Source organism: Nycticebus coucang, chromosome 3, assembly GCF_027406575.1.
Source record: "Nycticebus coucang isolate mNycCou1 chromosome 3, mNycCou1.pri, whole genome shotgun sequence".
NCBI classification, from domain to species: Eukaryota; Metazoa; Chordata; class Mammalia; order Primates; family Lorisidae; genus Nycticebus; species Nycticebus coucang.
This window is the reverse complement of record NC_069782.1, coordinates 5,672,044-5,690,702: the sequence shown is the minus strand read 5'-3', so window position 1 is coordinate 5,690,702 and position 18,659 is coordinate 5,672,044. Positions and strand designations below refer to the sequence as shown.

Below are 18,659 nucleotides of genomic sequence, written 5' to 3'. Positions count from 1 at the left end.
GCCCACTTCCCGCGGCCCGAGACAGCCAGCCTCTCGGCGTGGCGCACACAAGCCAACACGGCAAGCTGAGCCAGCACAGCGTCCTCACCGAGGGGAATCCCAGGAACCTCCAGGTGGGGGTGTTCAGGGCAAAGCAAGAGGCAGCAAGGGCAGGGGGACGTTCGGAAAAGGAGGAATGACCACAAAACGCCCCAGGGCACAGATGGGACTCAGGTGTGAGCTAACAGAGGTGGCGCCAGCTTAGGCCGAGGCCAGAGAGTGGACAGCACCTCTGAGGTCTCACGGAGACAGGCGGTTACAGCCCTGGCTCAGGCTGGAGAGGCAAGCACAGGACAGGGGACAGGGACAGAGCCGCAAGGTCCGGTGATGTATGTGCCTGGGACGGCAAATGCCCTGTCACGAGGACGTTAAGTGTACCAAACACTTGTGCAAAATTAAGAACAAAACATGCGGAGGGACACGCACACATACACACAACAGTGGACCCGATCAAACAGACAGAAAAACCACGGGACCCATTCGGGCAGCGCTGGTTGCCTGCTTGTCTATAGAGGACGAGAGCTGAACATTGGGGTGCCCGACAAGGGGCTGCAGACAGGGTCACTCATTTTAGGAGTGTGTGGAGTGTGGGGCATGGGGGGTTAGCTGGCTGGAGACTCTTAGCTCAGCTGGGAACCTGGACATTCGTTCCCAAGGAGGGACTGGTGAGCAAAGTCAGATGAAAGGCGCTCATCCTGGCAGGGAGGGGGCGGCGGCAGCGGGGGCACGGGGAAGATGTTCTCTAAGGAACGGGGAGGGAAGGAGGGCTCAGAAGGTACTTTAGAAAGCAGATCCAAGCAGGGACCTTCACATGCAGCAGACATTAAAAATAAAAAAATCAGAGAGGATGAGTCAGGCGGACAAAGACAGGATGTGTTAGACAAAGGCCGTGTGCATCTGTCCCGGCAGCGTTTGCACTGGTCCAGCGGCCGCAGAGCCGTGTACCAGAGATGGCAAACCCTGAGAGGGACTTGAGCACACAGACAGCAGGGAGGGGCCCCTGGGCAGGACAGCAGGGACAGAGGCTGGAGGGGAGGAGGTTCTAGATGGGATCAGGCTGCAATAGAGACACTGGTCTGAGACTGGGTTTGGCTTTTGATTTTTTTGTTTTGATTATTTGGTTGGTTTGGTTTGGCTTTTGGCTCTGAAAATAGTGAACGTCAGTTATCAGACAAGACAGGCAATCAGGGACCATCACCAGAGAAGCGAGAGGAATGAGATAAAAATGAAATTAAAAAAATGGTTGTCTGAAAGAGGAGACCGCACAGAGGAAGGGGAACCACCGCAGGCAGCAGCGCCCTGTGACCACAGCCCTGGACACCCAGCCACGGCCTGGACCCCCATCCGGCCCAGGGCCCGGCTCCCTGAGATGCACGGAGCAGAGTTCCTGCGGACAGGCCAGGAAGCCAACTCGGGGTGCTTCTGTCTGATAACCAACCCCTCTCTGCCCTCTGAAAGTCCCTCAAGAAATACCTTCTGAGTCTACAATGAGAAATGGGCCTTCTTAAAAAAAATGTGCTAACTGATCTGTGTTGGGTTTCTAAAGTTTGCTAACAGTGAAAGAAAAGAAGAGGGTCAACTCTGGGTATCAACTTTGAAACTTCTCTTTCTCAGTTAAAAAATTCGTTGTTATTTCTGAGTGGGAGAAAAAAAATCTACCTAGTGATTATGGCATGAAATAATCAGAAACATTCAAGCCTCCCACTGGAAGTATGGACCAGGCGGAAGGAGGTCACGAGTCACGTGACAGGTGAGGCGCTGGGGCAGGGCTGCGCGGGGAAGCATGGACTTCAAGCAAGACAGAAGTCCTGAGAGAGGCCCACTCCTCGAATAAAACCCCACATGGGATTCACACCACCTGTTTCCCCTGGACTTGTGGACAATGATGACTTAAGGCAAAGTTCTGAGAAAAACCTCTTGTTTTGAGACTGCTGTGGGTGGGCAGCTCCATCATGCAGCTGAGGGAATCTGGCTGTGTGCTTTCCATAGCAGGGGAGGAGACTCCTGCCCTCAGGGAGAGAAGATGTCCTTCTCAGGCACATACCCCTTCCACCTCCCCACAGACCACTTGCCTGGGCCCCCCCTGCCGCTTTGAGGATGAGGATCTGCAGAAGACCCCATTAGGCAGTCTCTGGGCAGGTGCTGCCAGGCAACACAAGTCAGAGGAGCATGGCCCTGGGTGGCTGTAGGACCCTGGAGAAGTTGCCACAGAAAGCTTCCCTTGGGACACCTGCCATCTCCGTCATCACCATGGGCCTTCCTCTTGCTTGTTTCCTTTACGCTTCCTTCTGAGAACTGGGCACTCAAGGGGTGCTGGCAGGCTTCAGGCCACATGGTGCACCCCACAGGCGGCCAGGGTGACGCAAGGGTGGTGCGCGGCAGAGGCGCCTACTTACCGATGCACGTGCGACCGTCTGAGTGGAGGGCGTACTTCTGGTGGCAGCCACACATGGGGCCCGTGTCTGTGTCCTCGCAGCTGTGCTGGCAGCCTCCATTTCCATAGTTACAGGTTACTAGTTAGGCCCCAAGTGTACACACGTGTGTATAAACAAAATAATAAAAACAATTAGTTTGCCGGTATTGGTTTTGGCTATGGGGAAAGAGAGGCCCATGATGGTCAGCAGGCAGGATCATGGAGGCCTGCCGGGCACTGGACACACATCTCCTGCACTTCAGCCCCTCCAGGTCTTCCCTGGAATCGCTCACTCTCTAGAGCTGAACTACAAGGACAGAGAATGAGGTTGGCATTGTTTGGGCTTTGAACAGAGAGGCATCCAGCTGATGTGCTCAGAGGTCCTTTAAGAGAGGGATAAGCCAGACCCCTTTATCCCTCCTAGGATGTGAAGCACTTTGCAATTATTTGTCTCAATGGGACAAATGTCTATTGACACCAGGACAAACTCCACAAGGTGTCAGAGGAGGGGAGCTGGCAGGTCACTGGTTAGAGAAGGCACTATGAAGGATGTCCCCAAGGATGTTCACCCACTCCAAGTCCCAGTGGCCATCTCAAACTCCATCCCCTCAAAGCCCTAGACTTCCTGGAGCATGGAAATGCCTAAATGGACTTACGCAAATTAATGAAATCTGAGCTGCAGTTTTGAAAATGGCCTAAATAAAAAACATGTGGCATGGTTCCTGACACCTGTGGCAGGAGGAGCTAGAGCCCTTTAGCCCAGAGCCTCGGGCGTTCCAGAGCAACAGCAACCTGCGCTGGCTGAAAGAGGAGCTGAACAGAAAGGAGTCAGTTTGAAGTAGAGAAAATTACAGATTCCAGTTTATTTAAAAGAAAACCCATCATCGGTTTCCAGGGAGAGAGAGATGGCTAGAGAACAGGTGATCCAGCATCTCTTTGGGAGGGGATCTTAGAGTCCCTGCTTCATCTTGCTAGCTAGACTGCAGGCCCATCACCTGTGCACAAATGGTGCATGCAGGGCCTTGGGACAGAGTGTGTTTTTTGGGTACCTTAATCAGTTGTCCAGAATTCCGTCTACACTCTTTTTATTTACTTGGCAAAACCCTAGGGATGATCAAGCAAAACTAAATCTCAGACCAACCATAGTCAGAAGTGCAAGAATTCTACACCCTGAGAGTTTGAATTACATTTGACTAGGTTGGCCCATTAGCATGGCTGGTACCAGAGGGAAGTCGTTTGGTGGCAATTCCCCTGGGAAGGATCCCAAACATCTTGGAACTGACTCCTGCAGCCCCACGCCTCAAGCACATCTCCTTTCACAAAGGGACAACACGGAGCCCTCTGGGAGGCCTGTGGTGAATGCTGGTGGGGTCTTCACAGCAGTGAGGAGAGTGGTTTTGTGGGGACAGGTGTCCCAGATGCTGTCCTCAGCAAGCAGAGACTCTAAGAGGCTGCCCTCTCCTGCAGGAAATTGATGACTATCTGAAGGAGGAACTTGACTTCTAGGGTGAAATAGAAAGGGCCTGAAAAATGCTCCCAGAGACACAACTGGGGCTTCCAGCACAGAGCCCTTCGGCTACTTTTTTCAGAAGCGACTCTTCTCTTAGCATGCTGGGATGGAGCCCAGTGTCCTGAAGCCACATTTCATCCCTACAGCAAGCTTGTCTCTCTGGCCAAGAAGAGGCTGAGCAAAGCCAAGGGCTCTAGGAGGCTGCATCTTTGCCCAGAGCTCAGGTGACAGGGAGAGACCCAGGCAGAGTGCTGCCTTGGGCTGGACACCCTGTGTCCTTCTGGGACTGAGAAGAGCCCTGTTTCAGAGCAGGGAGAAGCAGAGAAAACAGTGCAAACGGTTCTCTCCCAGCTCCACGGGGCTCCTGGAGATGAGCTGTGCCCTGAAAGTGACTTAAAGGAGGACCTGCCTGAGGCAAGTAGAGGAGGTCTCCACGCAGGGGCATCTCACAGACCCCCAAGGGCCAAGCCTTCGGGCACCTGGACAGCCCACAGCTCTCATGGAAATAGCCGGGCCCAGCTCTGGGGGGAGGGATGGAGACAGACTGCTCTGGCCCTGGACAGATGAGAGGACCCACAGCGCCCAGTGGTCCCCTGGTCAGAAAGGCTGGCCAAGTCAGGCCTCAGCCCCCAACCCAACTTGAAATCCAGAATTTCCAGGGCCACACATGACCCCAAGGGCTAGGGTGAAAGTCTCAGAGTTAAGGTCACACCAACCCTGCCTCATTAAGCACACAGAGGAACTAAAGCTGCGCTGGCCGGGCAGCCACCCATGCGAGCACTTCGCTGGAGGCCTCAGGGCCCCAGAAATCACACTAGATTCTCCACATCTGGGCAGTGCCCAGCCACCCAGTGTGGATGTAGGACAGCTGTTCTGTAAACCAGCAAACGTTCGGGCAAGGTTTGGCAGCCTCTGACTGCGCAGGCGGGATGGAGGTTTTAGCCGCTCACAGAGCCCTGCCTTATCTCTGACCTCTCACAACAGGCTAGCTCCTCAGGAGACGCTCTCTCAGCAAACTGTCCTTGTAGTGCTTGTCCCAGCTAGCACTATGGATGCGGCAGTAGGCTGGTCCCAGCCACACTGGCCACAGCCCTGTCCCCAGCGCTGGTCTCAGGGTCTAGCCCAGAGTAGGCTCTCAGCCTGTCCTCTGGGGAATGGACTGTCCTTCTGGCTGAGGCTATCAGAGCCTACTGCCTCCATGTATTCTTGCCCTTGGCCTTTAGGAAACTTGGATCATGCAACAGGGAAGCCTGGGAAAAATGAAGTTAGCATTTTCTGTTCTGAAAGTAGCCAGGTAGCAGGAGGTTTCTCTGCAGTGAAAGGAATCCACCTGGTGTAGAGGGAAGGGGGCCTGGCTGGAGTCCCAGGGCTGGGGCTGGGCATTCCCAATCCAGACTGCACCTGGTCCTGCCCTTGGTGACAGCTACGTGCTTATCTTTGCTATGCCACAGGAAAAGGCCAGGAACCCAGGAAGGCTGGACCACAGCTGGGGCGAAAGGAAGCACTTCCACTTTGGGGAATGGGGGAATCAGATTATGTCTGATGCGTATGTCCCAGGGCCCTGGTGGCTGTTTGAGGGCAGCATGAGTTGGAAAAATGTGGCAAGATGCCCAAAGGAGAGCTGAGGACAGCTGAAAGAATCAGAGCAGCTAAGGAAGAAGGTCTAACAAGGGCCGGCTGTCTTCTCCACAGGATGAGGATGGCAAAAGGTCATTTTCTTTATGACATGGCCAGTCAGCCTCACTCCCCCTTTTCAACATCTCGGTGAGGACTACTTTCTCTGTTGAGAGTTAAAACTGGATGCCTCTGTGACATTTTTCTGTATCAGAAAGTGGGCTTGGTATGAAACACCTGTCTCTGGTCAGAGATGGAAAGTGCTTACAGTAGCCCCCCTCTGCTCTTTGCAGACAAAGGGCAAATGTGATACCAGCCTGGATGTCCTGCTGCCTGGTGAAGACAGGCCTCATCCTCACTCCCCCGGTGGTCAGGCAGGTGTGCTGGGTCTGAAGCATCTGAGGATTAGCTGAGTGTGCTCAGCTCTGTCCCGCTTGTTTCCCGACTGCCACTCCTACTGAGTGTGACCCTGTTAAGAGGCTGGACTACCCATGAGCCCTGCAGACAGATTTCCAAGCAAGTCCTGCAATAACACTGCTGGCCACAGGCCTCATTCAACCCAAATCTCTCAGGGTCTCATAGTTTGCAGTCAGCCTTTCAGGGGTCAGAATGTGATCTTTGATCCTGGAAATAAGGTCAGCACAGCCCAGAATGGGACCCTAGAACCAAACTTCTTTCCTTTTTTTGTACTGTCCCATCACCGAGGGCTTTCTAGGCCTGCAGCAAGACCTGAGAGTTCAGACCTCTGAGCCCCAGCTCCTCTATTCCTGCAGGAGGGCTCGGGCTCAGGGCCATGTGGGTGGTGTCAAGCCTGGCAGGGAAACTCTGAGCCTGGGGTTCACTGCTTGTCCCTTACTCCTCCCCCGGGCCTGCCCTTCTGTCCACCCCTCCAGGCTGATAGCCCTCCCTGGCCAGCATGCCGCAGGCTGGACAGACCCTCCACAAAGCAAAAGCAGGAGGCGCGTGGGGATGTCTGACCCATTGCCTCCATCTACCTACGTGCGCAGTCCTTCTGGTTTTGGGCAAGGTCAAAGCCGGGCCTGCAGTCGCAGGCCACCCCACCTTTGGGCGTCTCCCGGCAGATGTGGGCACAGCCATGGTCTTTGTTCATGCAGTTCATACCCTCTGGGAAGAGAGATAGACAAGAAAGGGTGGGGACCAGGGAGAGGGAGGGAGAGAGAAAATTTCAGGCTGAAAAGAGATAGCCAGATGACATGTCGCCATCAAATGTGCTCTTGGGCTGCTATTACACACGCTGTGCACACACATGTGAACACTGTGAATATGCCCTCATGGGCACACTGCATGCACCCACGCGCACACATTGTACACACACACACGCACACACTGCGTATGCACCCATGTGCACACTGTGTGTACACACGTATGCTGTGCATATATGTGTGCACACTGTGCCTGCTTTCACGCACTCACTGTGCATACCTGTACACACACACACATACACTCGTGTGTGTCGGCCACTCACATGGAGATCCTGTATGGAGAAACCAAGGCCTGGGGATCTGGGTCTAGAGTTAGGCCTTGTTCTGTGAGTTACACCGTAAATGGCACCTTGGGACCCATGGAGGCAAAGTCCCTGCTCTAGGCCGGGCTACAGATGTGGTCTGTTGAAATACTGTTGGGTCAGAGTCGTTTGTGGGTCCCCCCGCCCACGATTGTAGGATACCACCCTCCAACCCCCACAGACCTGATCTCCCCTCCCTGCTGCCTGGGGCAGCTCAGACCCCCTTCCAGTGACCCCAGCTGATGTTTATCTTCCTGGTGGTTTGTGAGGAGTTTCCAGAATTTATGAGGTCAGGGATCAAGTGAGAGGTTGTAGGTCACAAGTCCATAAAGAGGCCAAAGGCAGAAGAAAGGGAAGAACTGCTGTCTGCTGACACACCGGCACTGGGACCCGACTCCCACCGCCACCTTGAGAAGCTAACGTGGGGGCCAAGCTGGCCTCAGAGGGGACGCGAACGCCGCAGACAGCTGACGCACACAGGGCGGCCTCCTTCTGCAAGGGACACCTGGCCTCTTGTGAGGCCTAGCTCAATTTCAGCCTTGTCCAATTAAAACATGGGTGCACAGCACTTAGGTAGATTGAAAATACAAATCCCAGCTGGGCACAGTAGCTCCCACCTGTAATCCCAGCTCTGGGAGGCTGAGGTGGGTGGACTGCCTGAGCTCACAGGATTGGGACCAGTCTGAGTCAGAGCAGGACCTCGTCTCTAAAAATAGCTGGGCGTTGTGGTGGGCACCTATAGTCCCAGCTACTCGGGAGGCTGAGGCAAGAGGATCACTTGAGCCCGGAAGTTTGAGGTTGCTGTGAGCTGTGATGCTACTGCACTCTACCGAGGGCAACCAAGTGAGACTCTGTCTCAAAAAAAAAAAAAAAAGAAAACACAAACACCCTGGTAGTTATAATAACATCAGATAAAACAGTGAGTGAAGCCTGCATTCCTCCCAGCACCCTTAACCCCTGATCTTGCTACTGTAACCATTCTTTCACCTGGACTTTCTCACCTCCTCAAATCAAATTGTTGGACTAATGCAGAGTAAAACCAGCTAACCAAGGACAGGATTAGTAAAACACTTTCCTGCTGCTGCTCCTCACAGGTCCGCATGGAGAGATCAACCCTCCCTCACTGCCTCACTGCCAAGAGCATCTCCGCATGGGCGTCATGGGTGGCGCGTACTGCTTGCTGTTTAACCACTGGCAGGGTGAGGGCTGAATGGTGGCTGCCAAGGTCTGTGGTATAAATACTCCGACTATGGCTCATTTCAAGCTACCAGGGAGATGTCACCGAAGGCAGAGCTGGGAAGAAATGTGCATAGCTGGCTGTCACCAGCTGAGCAACATGGCTTTCTTAGAAAGGTCGCTGTGAAGTCTGGCAGGTGTGGGCGTGAGTCTGGCCTCTGCACTAGCTGTGTGCCTTGCAGGCAAATGCTTCCCTTCTCTGAGCCTCCTGTGTAGAGCAGGCATGGCAACCTCCGGCTCCTGGAGGAGGGATGCAAATGGGTTTGGCCATGCAGGCAAGTGCAAGGCATGAACAGGCCAGACCTCTGGCAGGGGACTGAGTTCTGAAGGCCGAGGCCTTCCCCTGCGGATCTGCAGGATGTAACTCCTGGGTGGCTTTCAGTAAAGGGACTTTCTCAGCCCACTGAGACACATTCAGTCTCTTATCAGGTCTTCTGGGAGACTGCAGGTGGTGGGCATCAAGAAGTCTCTCTGACCTTCATTAATGGCCATGGTCCGTGGGGGCTCAAAGCCCAGGGTCTCCTGCCCTCTATGCTGTCCAGCCTCTTCCCAGCCCTGTGTTCCTACCCTCTCACACATGCTCTGTGGGCCTGCGATCCCACACTGCTGGCTGAGTGTCCCCCAGGGGTGTTCCTTCCCCCATGGCTCCTCCATCCACCCAGGATACCCTCTCCTGTCTTCCCTAAACTAATACCTAAGCTCGCCTCAAACTCCACCAGTTCCTTGAAGGTTCTTGATTCATGGTTATACTTCCCAAGTCTCCCCAGCACCAGCTGCCCATGTCACTTTCCCAGGGCTGCTCCTTAGCTGTCCCAGGAGATCAATGTGGCAATATAATCTGTGCTTCTTTGTAAACTGGGAAGAATCCAAGGGCCCTTGTTTATGAGTGATGAAAAAAGGGAGACTGAAGTCCATTTCCAGCCAAAGCAGCACAATTTACGAGAAGCCCTGCTAATCATCACTGGCCAGGGCTCTGTCCAGATGCAGCCCTGGACTACAGAGGTGAAGCTGCAGAGATCGCCCAGTTTTCTCCTCCACTGTGGACTTGCTAACTAGTGATCTTTCTTTTTGAGAGTCTTGACTTTAATAATGAGCCGAGATGTTGTCGCTGTTTTGGTGGCAAAGGATAATTTGGGGAGTCATCAGGCATCACTTCTGACTGTAGCAATAGAGTTGCAGAGCTGGGAAGGGTGAGCCCCGGTCCCATCAGCAGTCTGCCTGTCTCAAAGGTCTCTACACTGGTCCTTCTCACCACTGTGGGGGAAGAGGAGGGGCCTCCACTCCACCCCAGGACCCAGAGACAGAGCCAAGGAGCTGTGTCAGTCCCCTCTCAACACTGTGTGCTGGGCCCCACACCCTGTCTCTGGCCCCCAGCCTCAGCACGAGGCCCCACTGTCCCCCCAGGGTGGGGGGACAAGGGACAGGGTGGTGATTGTTAGTGGGAATGGCTTTAGGACCTCTTTACATTTGTGATAATTATAGAGGAGCCCCGAGAGCTTTGGTGTATGTGTTTGTGTGTGACAGCTATCAACATTTACCATACTAGAAATTAAAGGACAGGAATTTGTTTGTTCATTAACTTATTTAAAAATCACATTTCCTGGGTGAGCAGAATCAGGAACTGGCACGGAATTAGCCTAATACATGGTGCCTGGCACTGCTAATTGTCCCCAATGTAATAGCCTATTAAAATTCAGGGCCGGTTCAGATGCTGCGGTCCCTGGCAAAGCACCACTCCTGGCTCTACTTCTGACCTTCCACGGCTGTCACTGGAAGACCCCAAGCAAGGATGGAGCCCAGGCCGTGTACCCAGGACGTCTCTGACCACATCTGCCACCCCCCAGCTGTTTCAAACACAGGAGCTTTCCCCCGCAGCTGTTTTACTATGTTTTATGACTGCTTGGGTCTGTGACTCCCTCACCGGCTGTCCTCTGAGCCCCGCTGGGCCCTTGGCAGCCACTGAGTCCTCCCCCTCAGGCCAGAGGCAGGCCAGGGTGAGCCTCACCCACAGCCCTCCCTTCCTGTAGGCTTGGCCTTAGAAACAGGTCCCTCTTTTGCCTGACTGGTGCCTTCCTGTTCCTAGAGCTGCTCAGGACCTGCTTTCGCGGCCCAGGCCACCATGCTTGGTTCTCTGGGCGCTGTGCCTTTCTCCCCAGGTAAAAAATGCCGATGGGGGCTCTGTGTCCACCCCTGCTCCTGGTCTCTCCCACTGGATGGGGACCCAGGCAGGGGATGTATCTCATTCACTGCTGGGCGCAGCACCTAGGGCCATGGCTGCACAAGTAGGATGCTCAGCCGATGCTTAGTGTGTGCCTGAAAAGCCACCAGCAGGAGAGGCCAGCTCTAGGCCCGGAGGCGGCCTAGCCATGTGCTTACCACCATCAAGACACCAGGAGAGGCTGGGCGCGGTGGCTCACGCCTGTAATCCTAACACTCTGGGGGGCTGAGGAGGGTGGACTGCTTGAGCTCACAGTTTCGAGACCAGCCTGAGCAAGAGTGAGACATCTCTAAAAAAGAAAAAAAATAGTTGGGCAGCTACTCGGGAGACTGAGACAAGAGAATCACTTGAACCCAAGAGTTTGAGGTTGCTGTGAGCTGTGACGCCAGAGCACTCTACTGAGGGCAACAAGTGAGACTCTGTTTAAAAAAAGAAAAAAGGCACCCAGAGGAAGACTGTCCTACTCACAAGATGGGCAGGGGGCAGGGACTCACCCCACACTATCCCTGAGCCTCTGGCCACACTGCTGCCCTCTCTGGGTCTCTGTTTCCTCAGCTATGAAATGGGTGTTTCCTGCCTCGGAGGACCGTGTGAAGCTCAGACAAGACGACGTAGTCGGTGTGGCACAGGGCGGTTCTCAGCAGAGCGGCCGTTTCTACTGCAGCCTGCTTTGCTCCTGCCCCATTCTGCCCGCGTTCAATCAGAGCAGTTGCTTAAGCTGCTCTCTCCATCCAGCCACCCGTAACTCGAGGGGGAGGGCTGAGCTTTCCTTTCTGCACCACAAGCACCCAGCACAGGGCCTGGCACAGGCCTGGGGATCAGCAGCCAGCGGCTGAAAGAAAGCGAAGAACCAGGGGAGAAAGAAAGTGGGAAGGGTAGAAAGGAGAGAGCGAGGAAGGAGGCTCTCCCAGCTCAGAACAGACCGCGCCATTCATTAGCTGTTATTTCAGGGGGCAAGACAAGAATTCTGAAAAGCCGTAGCAGCATTCCTTGCTGTGTGTTCCACGAGACAGTGCTTCGGCTCTCAGGCTCTGACGAGTCCTGCAGTCAGTGTAGACAGTCCCTCCCCCTCACTCAACATGGCATCTTGGACTGGAAGAGACCCCAGGACTAGCAGTGTCTAGAGATGGCATGCTCCAGAGCCTCGCCTGATAGATGAAGCCATGAGTGGTACAGGGACGGGGGGTGGGGGGGATGGCAGGCTGGAGCAGACAGGACACCAGTCCACCCTGGAGCCCGTGTAGCTTCCTCTGTGCCTGAAGCCCTGGGGGTGAGTGAATGGCACCCCCTCCCCGTCCTCTTCCAGGAGGCCCATCCTGAGGCCACAGGCTAATGGGAAGGGATACGGACAAGTCCCCTTCTGCAGGTGGTATTAGCCGATGGCGCCTGCAGGCCATGGGGGCCACGTGAAGGTTTGCGGGTGGGCCAAGGGGCATGTGAGGAGCTCAGGACCGAGCACTGCCCACTGCCACCACAGAAAGTCCTGGGCGCTAGACCAGAAGGGACTTTGTGGGTCTGCAACTCTACTCCCTGGGCCAAAGCCTCCAAAGCAGTCCTAGCCCCATGTCGACTCCTCTGAGCCAGCTGGGCCCACTGTGGCTGGCTTCAGCTGGCAGAGTGCTCACCTGCTGTGACCCTTGTGCTCCTGTAGAGCAGGGCAAGGTATGCTCAGCCAGCCCTCACCCAGAGTCCAGGCCTGGCCCAGACCCAGAGAAGACTTCCGTGAGCCTGCGGGACTGAGGGGCCAGGGCTCAGACTCTGTCCTATGGCTCCCACTTTGTTCCAAGTTTGCTTCTGGGAGCCACACGTCTTCCTTAGCCTAGACGCAGGGGCACCGTGGTGAGATTCAGCAGGAGGCATGTGGTCTCCCCTCCCTGAGGGAGGTGAGATAGAATTTCAGCCATTCCAAGAAATCCTGGTCCTCAGGGTCCAGTGCCCATCAGGCCCGGCTGCCCGCCAGGTCGAGTCTAATTCAATCTGACCCGTCCAAATCCAATTACGCCCTGCAAACTCTGACCAAGTGTCTCCTTGGGTGGGCTGGGGAGGGCTGGGGAGCAGCGAGGAGGGACGCTCTGCTACCACATTGCTAGGTTCACGTTTGGACTCTGCCACTTGCTGTGTGACCTTGGGCAATTCCCCACACCTCTGAACCTCAGTGCCCAGGCAGGGCTGGACAGTGGCAGGGCCTGCCTCTCAGACGCACAGGGGACGTGCAGCCCCTGGTCCGGGGGAGGGAGGTGCTGGCTAAGGGTGCAGATGAGGCTGTTGCGAGACTTTGTCCTGGGCAGGAGTTGTCCCAGGAGGGTGTCAATAGGGGAGCGACACACTTATGTATCAGAAAGATCTCTGGATGCCACGTGGAAAGTGTCCTGAGGCCACTGCTATCACCCTGAAAGGGACAAAGGAGCCAAGAGGGAGGGCAGTGGCTGTGGGGACAGGGAGGAAGGCTGGGGTGGACACATTTAGGAGCCACTTCCCCTCAGTCTTCTGGAAAATGTGACCTATGGATGCGGCTCTCACAACATGCCTGAGATGCAGGAGTCACCGTGCTCCTGTCACAGATAGGCAAGTAGAGGCTGGGACAGAGTAGGGGAAGGGCCCTCCTCTCCCAAGTGCCTGCACTCCCTCCTAATGGGCCCTGCCCCAGGTTCTTGACCTCGCGGGACTTTCTGGCAAGCCTCTTCCCCACTAGGGCCATTTTCCCCAAAGGCCCTCTCCATGCTTGGATGCTCCACCCGCCTTAGCAGAGAGAAACAACAGTAGGACCTGCTGGGCCCCGGGCAGTGTGCACCGTCCTGTATAAAGCAAGTTCATGGATACGTCCAAGGCAGGGAGTGGCGGCAAGCCCAGTGTGTCTGTACTCAGGACCAGGGCCTTTCTCGCAGCCTCCAGCCCAGGGTAACAAAGCCAGAAGGTGTCCTGAGGGTCATTGCTATGGCAACGTCATCAATAACATCATTTTCCACATCCATGTCCCTTAAACATGTGGGAAGGGTGGCAAGCTAGGAATGGTGGAGCCGGGAGAAAAGAACAATTACTGTGTTCCGCCCTTCCCCCCTCGACGTGGGAGGAAAGGGTTTTCCTTCCTTCCTCATCAATAGAAAGTTCCTTCCCCAACAGCACCCGCAAGCTGGCCGGAGTCAGGAAAAAACCCCCCAAAACACAGGCTCCTACCCAGAAGGGGATTAGAGAAAGTACCAGAAAGGTCTGGCAGGGGGGAAGGTATGAGAACAACGGCAGGGACTGAACGGGTGGGAAAGACTATGATGACAGCAGTGTCACCTGGAACTGCCCGTGTGCCCAATTCTGTCCATGCACTGCAAATGCTCACTCGTCCTCGCTGCAACCCTAGGAGGCAGGAATATCGGTATAGGTCGAGCTGACTGCAACCAAAAACTTGGAATCTGAAATGCTCCAAAATTCAAAACGTTTTGACCATGACCCCACAAGTAGAAAATTCTACAATGAGTACTTAACACAAACCTCATTTTATGCACAAATTAAAACACGGTATAAGATACTTTCAGGCTATATGTCTAAAACAAATGAAAGAGACAAATGAATTTTGTGTTCAGACTTGGGTCCCAGCTTTAAGACATCTCCTTATGTAAATGCAAATATTCCAATACCTGAAAAAATCTAAACTCGTAAATGCTTCTGGTCCCAAGCATTTCGGATGAGGACCCTCAGCCTGCTTTACGTCCACCTAATGGATGAGAAGAGTGAGCACACTGGGGAGGGTGACTTGCGGGAGGGGCTGCTTCTGGGGACAGACCAGGAAGCAGACAGAATGGTGCAACTTTGGCTGCAACACAGGCCACCAGAAGCCTGTTGTGAGCTGATGACAGCCAGAGATGCCATTTGCTCAGCACTGGAGCATTAACTGTGACTGGTTATGTACCATCTCCCCCCACCCCCAGATGGGGATGTCTTAAGGGGGCAGGACCCACACCTGGGTGACCTCTTTGGCCCCAGGTTCCACGCAGTACTTAACCCCCAGTGAATGCATAGAAACATCTGGTGAGCCCTGGTGAGGGCCCTGGGCTTGGCTGCTCTGAGATTTGGACTCTGCATGGAAACAGGGGCTGACGCTCAGACAATGGCATGTGTGTGTCTATAGGCCCAGGCCTGGCCGGCCTGGCTCCCCCATCCCCTAATTATATGCTAATGGCATCTGCCCCTGCAGTGGGGCTCTGAGAGCCTCTCATTATCTGAGGGCTTTAGCAGAGAAGCAGCACTTTGCCTCTCACTCTGTCCACCCCAAATTATACCCTCTGGGGTAAATCCAAGCCTGGCTGGGCACCAGTGGCTGCCCCAGACCAGAGCTCCAGCTGACCCTGAGCGTAGCCACCCCAGGCAGCCCCACCTGTAAAATGGGAGCTACTGAAGAGGCTTCTACCCACCCAGAGCCCCTCTGTGCCAGGCCCTCGGCAAACTTTCCTAATTAAACTTCTTCACAACCACATGCCAGCCAGGATCCGAGGCTCAGAGAGGAAAAGAGACTTACCCAAGTCCCCCAACTTGTATGATGAAGCCCAGATCTGACATTCCAGCAGCCATCCCAACAGTGGTCCCAAAGGGGTCCCAGCCTCAAATGCTCACCTTGCTCCCCACCAGTCTTGGTGCCCACATGGCAGGCATGGCCCCTCAAGGGGGCTCTGCTCCTCCCTCCCACTCCCCTCTGCTTAGTGGAGCGGTTCTCAACCTGTGGGTCGTGACCCACAGGAACTGTATCAAAGGGCCGCGACATTAGGAAGATAGAGAACCAGTGTCCTAGTGGATGTAGAAGAAAGGGCTTGTCCCCTGGAGCCTCTCTGCCTGCCCTTCTCCCTGCCTACCCCACACACCCGAGTACTGGCCCTCTGGTCTCACACCACCCGCGCCCCCCTCTGGGGCTTGGAGGCTGCTGCCAGGGCCCCAGGAGGACTAGCCTCTCTGGGCGTGCAGCCCTGTGCGAGGCTGTGAGCAGAAACAGCAGGTGCCCGTGCCACAGGCATCTTCGAGTGTGAGACTGGGCCCCTTGTAGGCTGCTCACCACAGGCGGGCACCACATACACAGACCACAAAGCACCAAGGCGTGGTCGGCTCCTGGCAGGCTGGATGGGAGCACAGGGGATGCTGGGCAGTGCCTCCCCTGAATGCAGGATGGACACCAACCTCCCTTCAGCCCCAGACCCACGCTGGTGCTGGGAACCCCTGGCAAGCTGCCCCCATGAAACAGGAGGTGACCTCGTCTCTGACGGTTGGGAGGACCAAGAATCATCTGCAGGGCCACAAAGTGCTGCGTGGGTATAGGGAGGCGGGGCAGGTTGATTTCAACAGCTCTGGGTCACGCCCCCATTCCTGCCCTTCCTAAGGGGTGTGGTCTTGGAACACTCAGCTTCCTCATCTGACTGCAAGGGCACTGAAGGACAGTACGAGGGCTGGGGGGAATGGGCTCCAGCTCAGATCCCTGATGCCCCCCAGACCGGGTTGCTCAGGAAAGGCAGGCCTGTCTCCCCCACGACACCCTCCCAGGGCCGTCCCTCCCTCCCTCTTCCTCGCTTCTTGAAGTTTCCAGGTCTGATCACCAGGTGTCACCCCATTCAAGTCGACGCCTCTCTGAGGCGTAGAGCCCTACCAGCCTCCTGCGTCTATGCTCCCTACTGCCCGGGAGGCTAGAGGCATCCGTCCTTCTTCCCTCCTTAGGGTTGCTGGATTTAGCAAATAAAAACACAGGATGCTTAATTAAATCTGAATTTCAGATACACAACAAATACTTTGAGTATTAGTATGTCCAAAAGTTGCATGAGTCATACTTATACTAAAAAAGCTCTTTATTTGAAATCCCAATTCAAATGGGCACCCTGCATTTTATCTGCCAACCCTACCCCTCCTTCCTTAGGGACCCCAAAGGAAGATATTGGTGGGAGGAATTGATGTCCAGTGCCACCCTCAGCCCTAGACAAGCTCCAGACAGCTCACACAGGCCAGGGCCTGCTGTGAACAGGAAACAAGTCTGTTCTCCTTCCCAACAGGTGACCAGACAGAGGGAGTCCAGGCACAGGGGTGGGGGGCACAGCATTTGCACAGCAGCCCCTGGGAACCCACGAAGAGAAGCCAACAAGAACACTGGGGGTGTACCAGCAGGAGGTTCTCTAAGAGCGTGGCCAGCTTCCCAGTGCCACAGCCTGCCACCCTCTGCCACTGTGTACCTCTGTACCACAGGGGACGTCCTGCCACAGCTCAGCAGCGGCGAGCACTTGCCCTCCACCACACTCACAGTGGGGTGGCAGCCAATACTTCCCTGGTCCTTCAGAGGACTGAAGGGGTCCAAGGGCTCGGGGCACAGCAGGCAGTGGAGAGGAGCTCGTGGGCAGAGCAGGATGTAGTTGGACTGTGAGAGGCCTTGGAAGGCAGCCTGGGGGCACAGGGGCCTGGCCTGGGGGCACAGGACTCATGTGTGCTTTGGAGAGAGAGCACCCTGGCCACAGTGTGGAGCCGGGAAGGGGAAGAGGCAGATGCGATCACAGTGTCTGAGGGAAGGAGGAGGCTGATAAGGCGGTGAGTTGAGAGGTGCACAGGGTGTGGAGGGCAGAACAGGATCTGGCTGGGTGTGGAGGATAAGAGCAGGGAAGGCGCCGTGCCTCTCCCTGACATGGGGCACGCCAGGGGCGTGGGAAGACAATGCATTTGGTTCTGAGCAGCTGGGAATGCTGCAGCTGCAGACCCTGTCCAGGGACAGTCAGCTCTGGGGTCAGGGCTGGAGCTGGGGAAGTGGCCACTGCTTGTTAGGGAGGAGACTAGAGCAGACCTGGGGACAGCCAGGAGAGGGCTGAGGCCCAGGAGGAGACAGGGTCAGGAGGCAAGGAAGATGACACGTGGGATGTGAATACAGAAAGAGTCCCACGGGACAATCAAGGGGCGACCAGAATGAGGGACGTGAGCCTGCCTGCCGGCCTCATTCAGGTGAGGAGGCCCTGGGAATGCTGCGGCTAGTGGGTGTCTGGGCAGACGTCCTGCCAGGAGGTCGGCCTGAGGCTTCGTGGCCACAGTCACAACTCAGTTTCCCAAATGAGGCCCACAGAGGCTGTGAAGGGATCAGACCTTGAATGACCCAGGATTACTGTGTTCCATACTGCCAACCGGGCATTTGCTCACACTCTGGATCTGCACAACTTTTCACATGATGGGCCCTGCTCACAGCCCCCAGTCTGTACGCGAGGCTGTGGCTGCAGGGCTGGGGTGCTGTTTGGCTTGGAGCCTAGAGGCCTCTGTCACTACCATGTGAAGGGACCTCCAACAGACCACAAGTCCTTTCTAGGGCCTCAGCTACCTTACCCTAGGACAGGCGTGTGGGGCCAGCTTCCCACCAAAGACGGGTCCTTTCAGTTCTGGTACATCTTGGCTCGATGACATGTCCTCAGCATCCCCTGACTACCTGCTCCCCACCAGGCCACATGCTGGACACTGAGGGTCCAGAGGGTCCTTGTGTCCCAGGGAAAAGGCTCATTTGAGGTAGAAAGGCCTGGGCTTGGAGACACGGGAGCCAGCATGAGGAGGCCAACGTAGGGTGTGAATGAGCCAGGGAAAGGTCTGAAGGGCAGGGGCCAGATGGGGTCTGTCGGGAGGACACAGGGAGCAGGCGCGGCTGTGTAGAATGCTTCTGAGTGAGTGATGGTCGGGTAAGAGGGCGTTTCAGACAGAGGGAGCCCTGTGAGCCAAGGCTGGGACCAGAAGTCTGCTGTGGCTGCTTCATGGCACACAAGGCAGGGAGAGGCTGCAGACAGCCAGAGACCCTGGGGAGCCCTGAGTGGAGAGGGATGTGGCCACTGCCCCACGTGGGGCACAAAGACCCATCAGGAGTTAGCTGCTGCACTAACTCAGGCAAAGGACGGCAGCCCGGCCCAGGCAGAAGGGAGGATGGCAAGGAGGGGGGCTCTCTGTGTCTCGGGGCTCTGGGCTGTGTGGCACCTTCTGCTCCTGCCCATCTGTTTCTTTATTCAGTGTCTTTGATCTGAGTTCAAATCCTGCCTCCACTGCTTACTCATTGTGGACAAATCTCTTTGCTTTTCAGCTCCATTTTCTTACCTGCAAAATGGGGATAATAGCAGGTACATGACAC

General features: G+C 55.5%; 1 protein-coding gene across 3 annotated transcripts in view; it reads right to left on the bottom strand.

The window, feature by feature from the left end:
- Positions 1–18,659, bottom strand: part of SCUBE1 (signal peptide, CUB domain and EGF like domain containing 1) — a 120,926-nt gene that overhangs the window by 51,179 nt on the left and 51,088 nt on the right. For 2 of the 3 annotated variants that reach the window (XM_053585699.1, XM_053585700.1), the window contains exons 5-6: positions 6,576–6,701; positions 2,436–2,552 (exon numbers count right to left, since the gene is read on the bottom strand). The exons of the other annotated variant lie outside the window; for it this stretch is intronic. In XM_053585699.1, the coding sequence (XP_053441674.1) occupies positions 2,436–2,552; positions 6,576–6,701 (243 nt within the window). The remainder of the gene's footprint in view (positions 1–2,435; positions 2,553–6,575; positions 6,702–18,659) is intronic. 3 annotated transcript variants of the gene reach the window in all.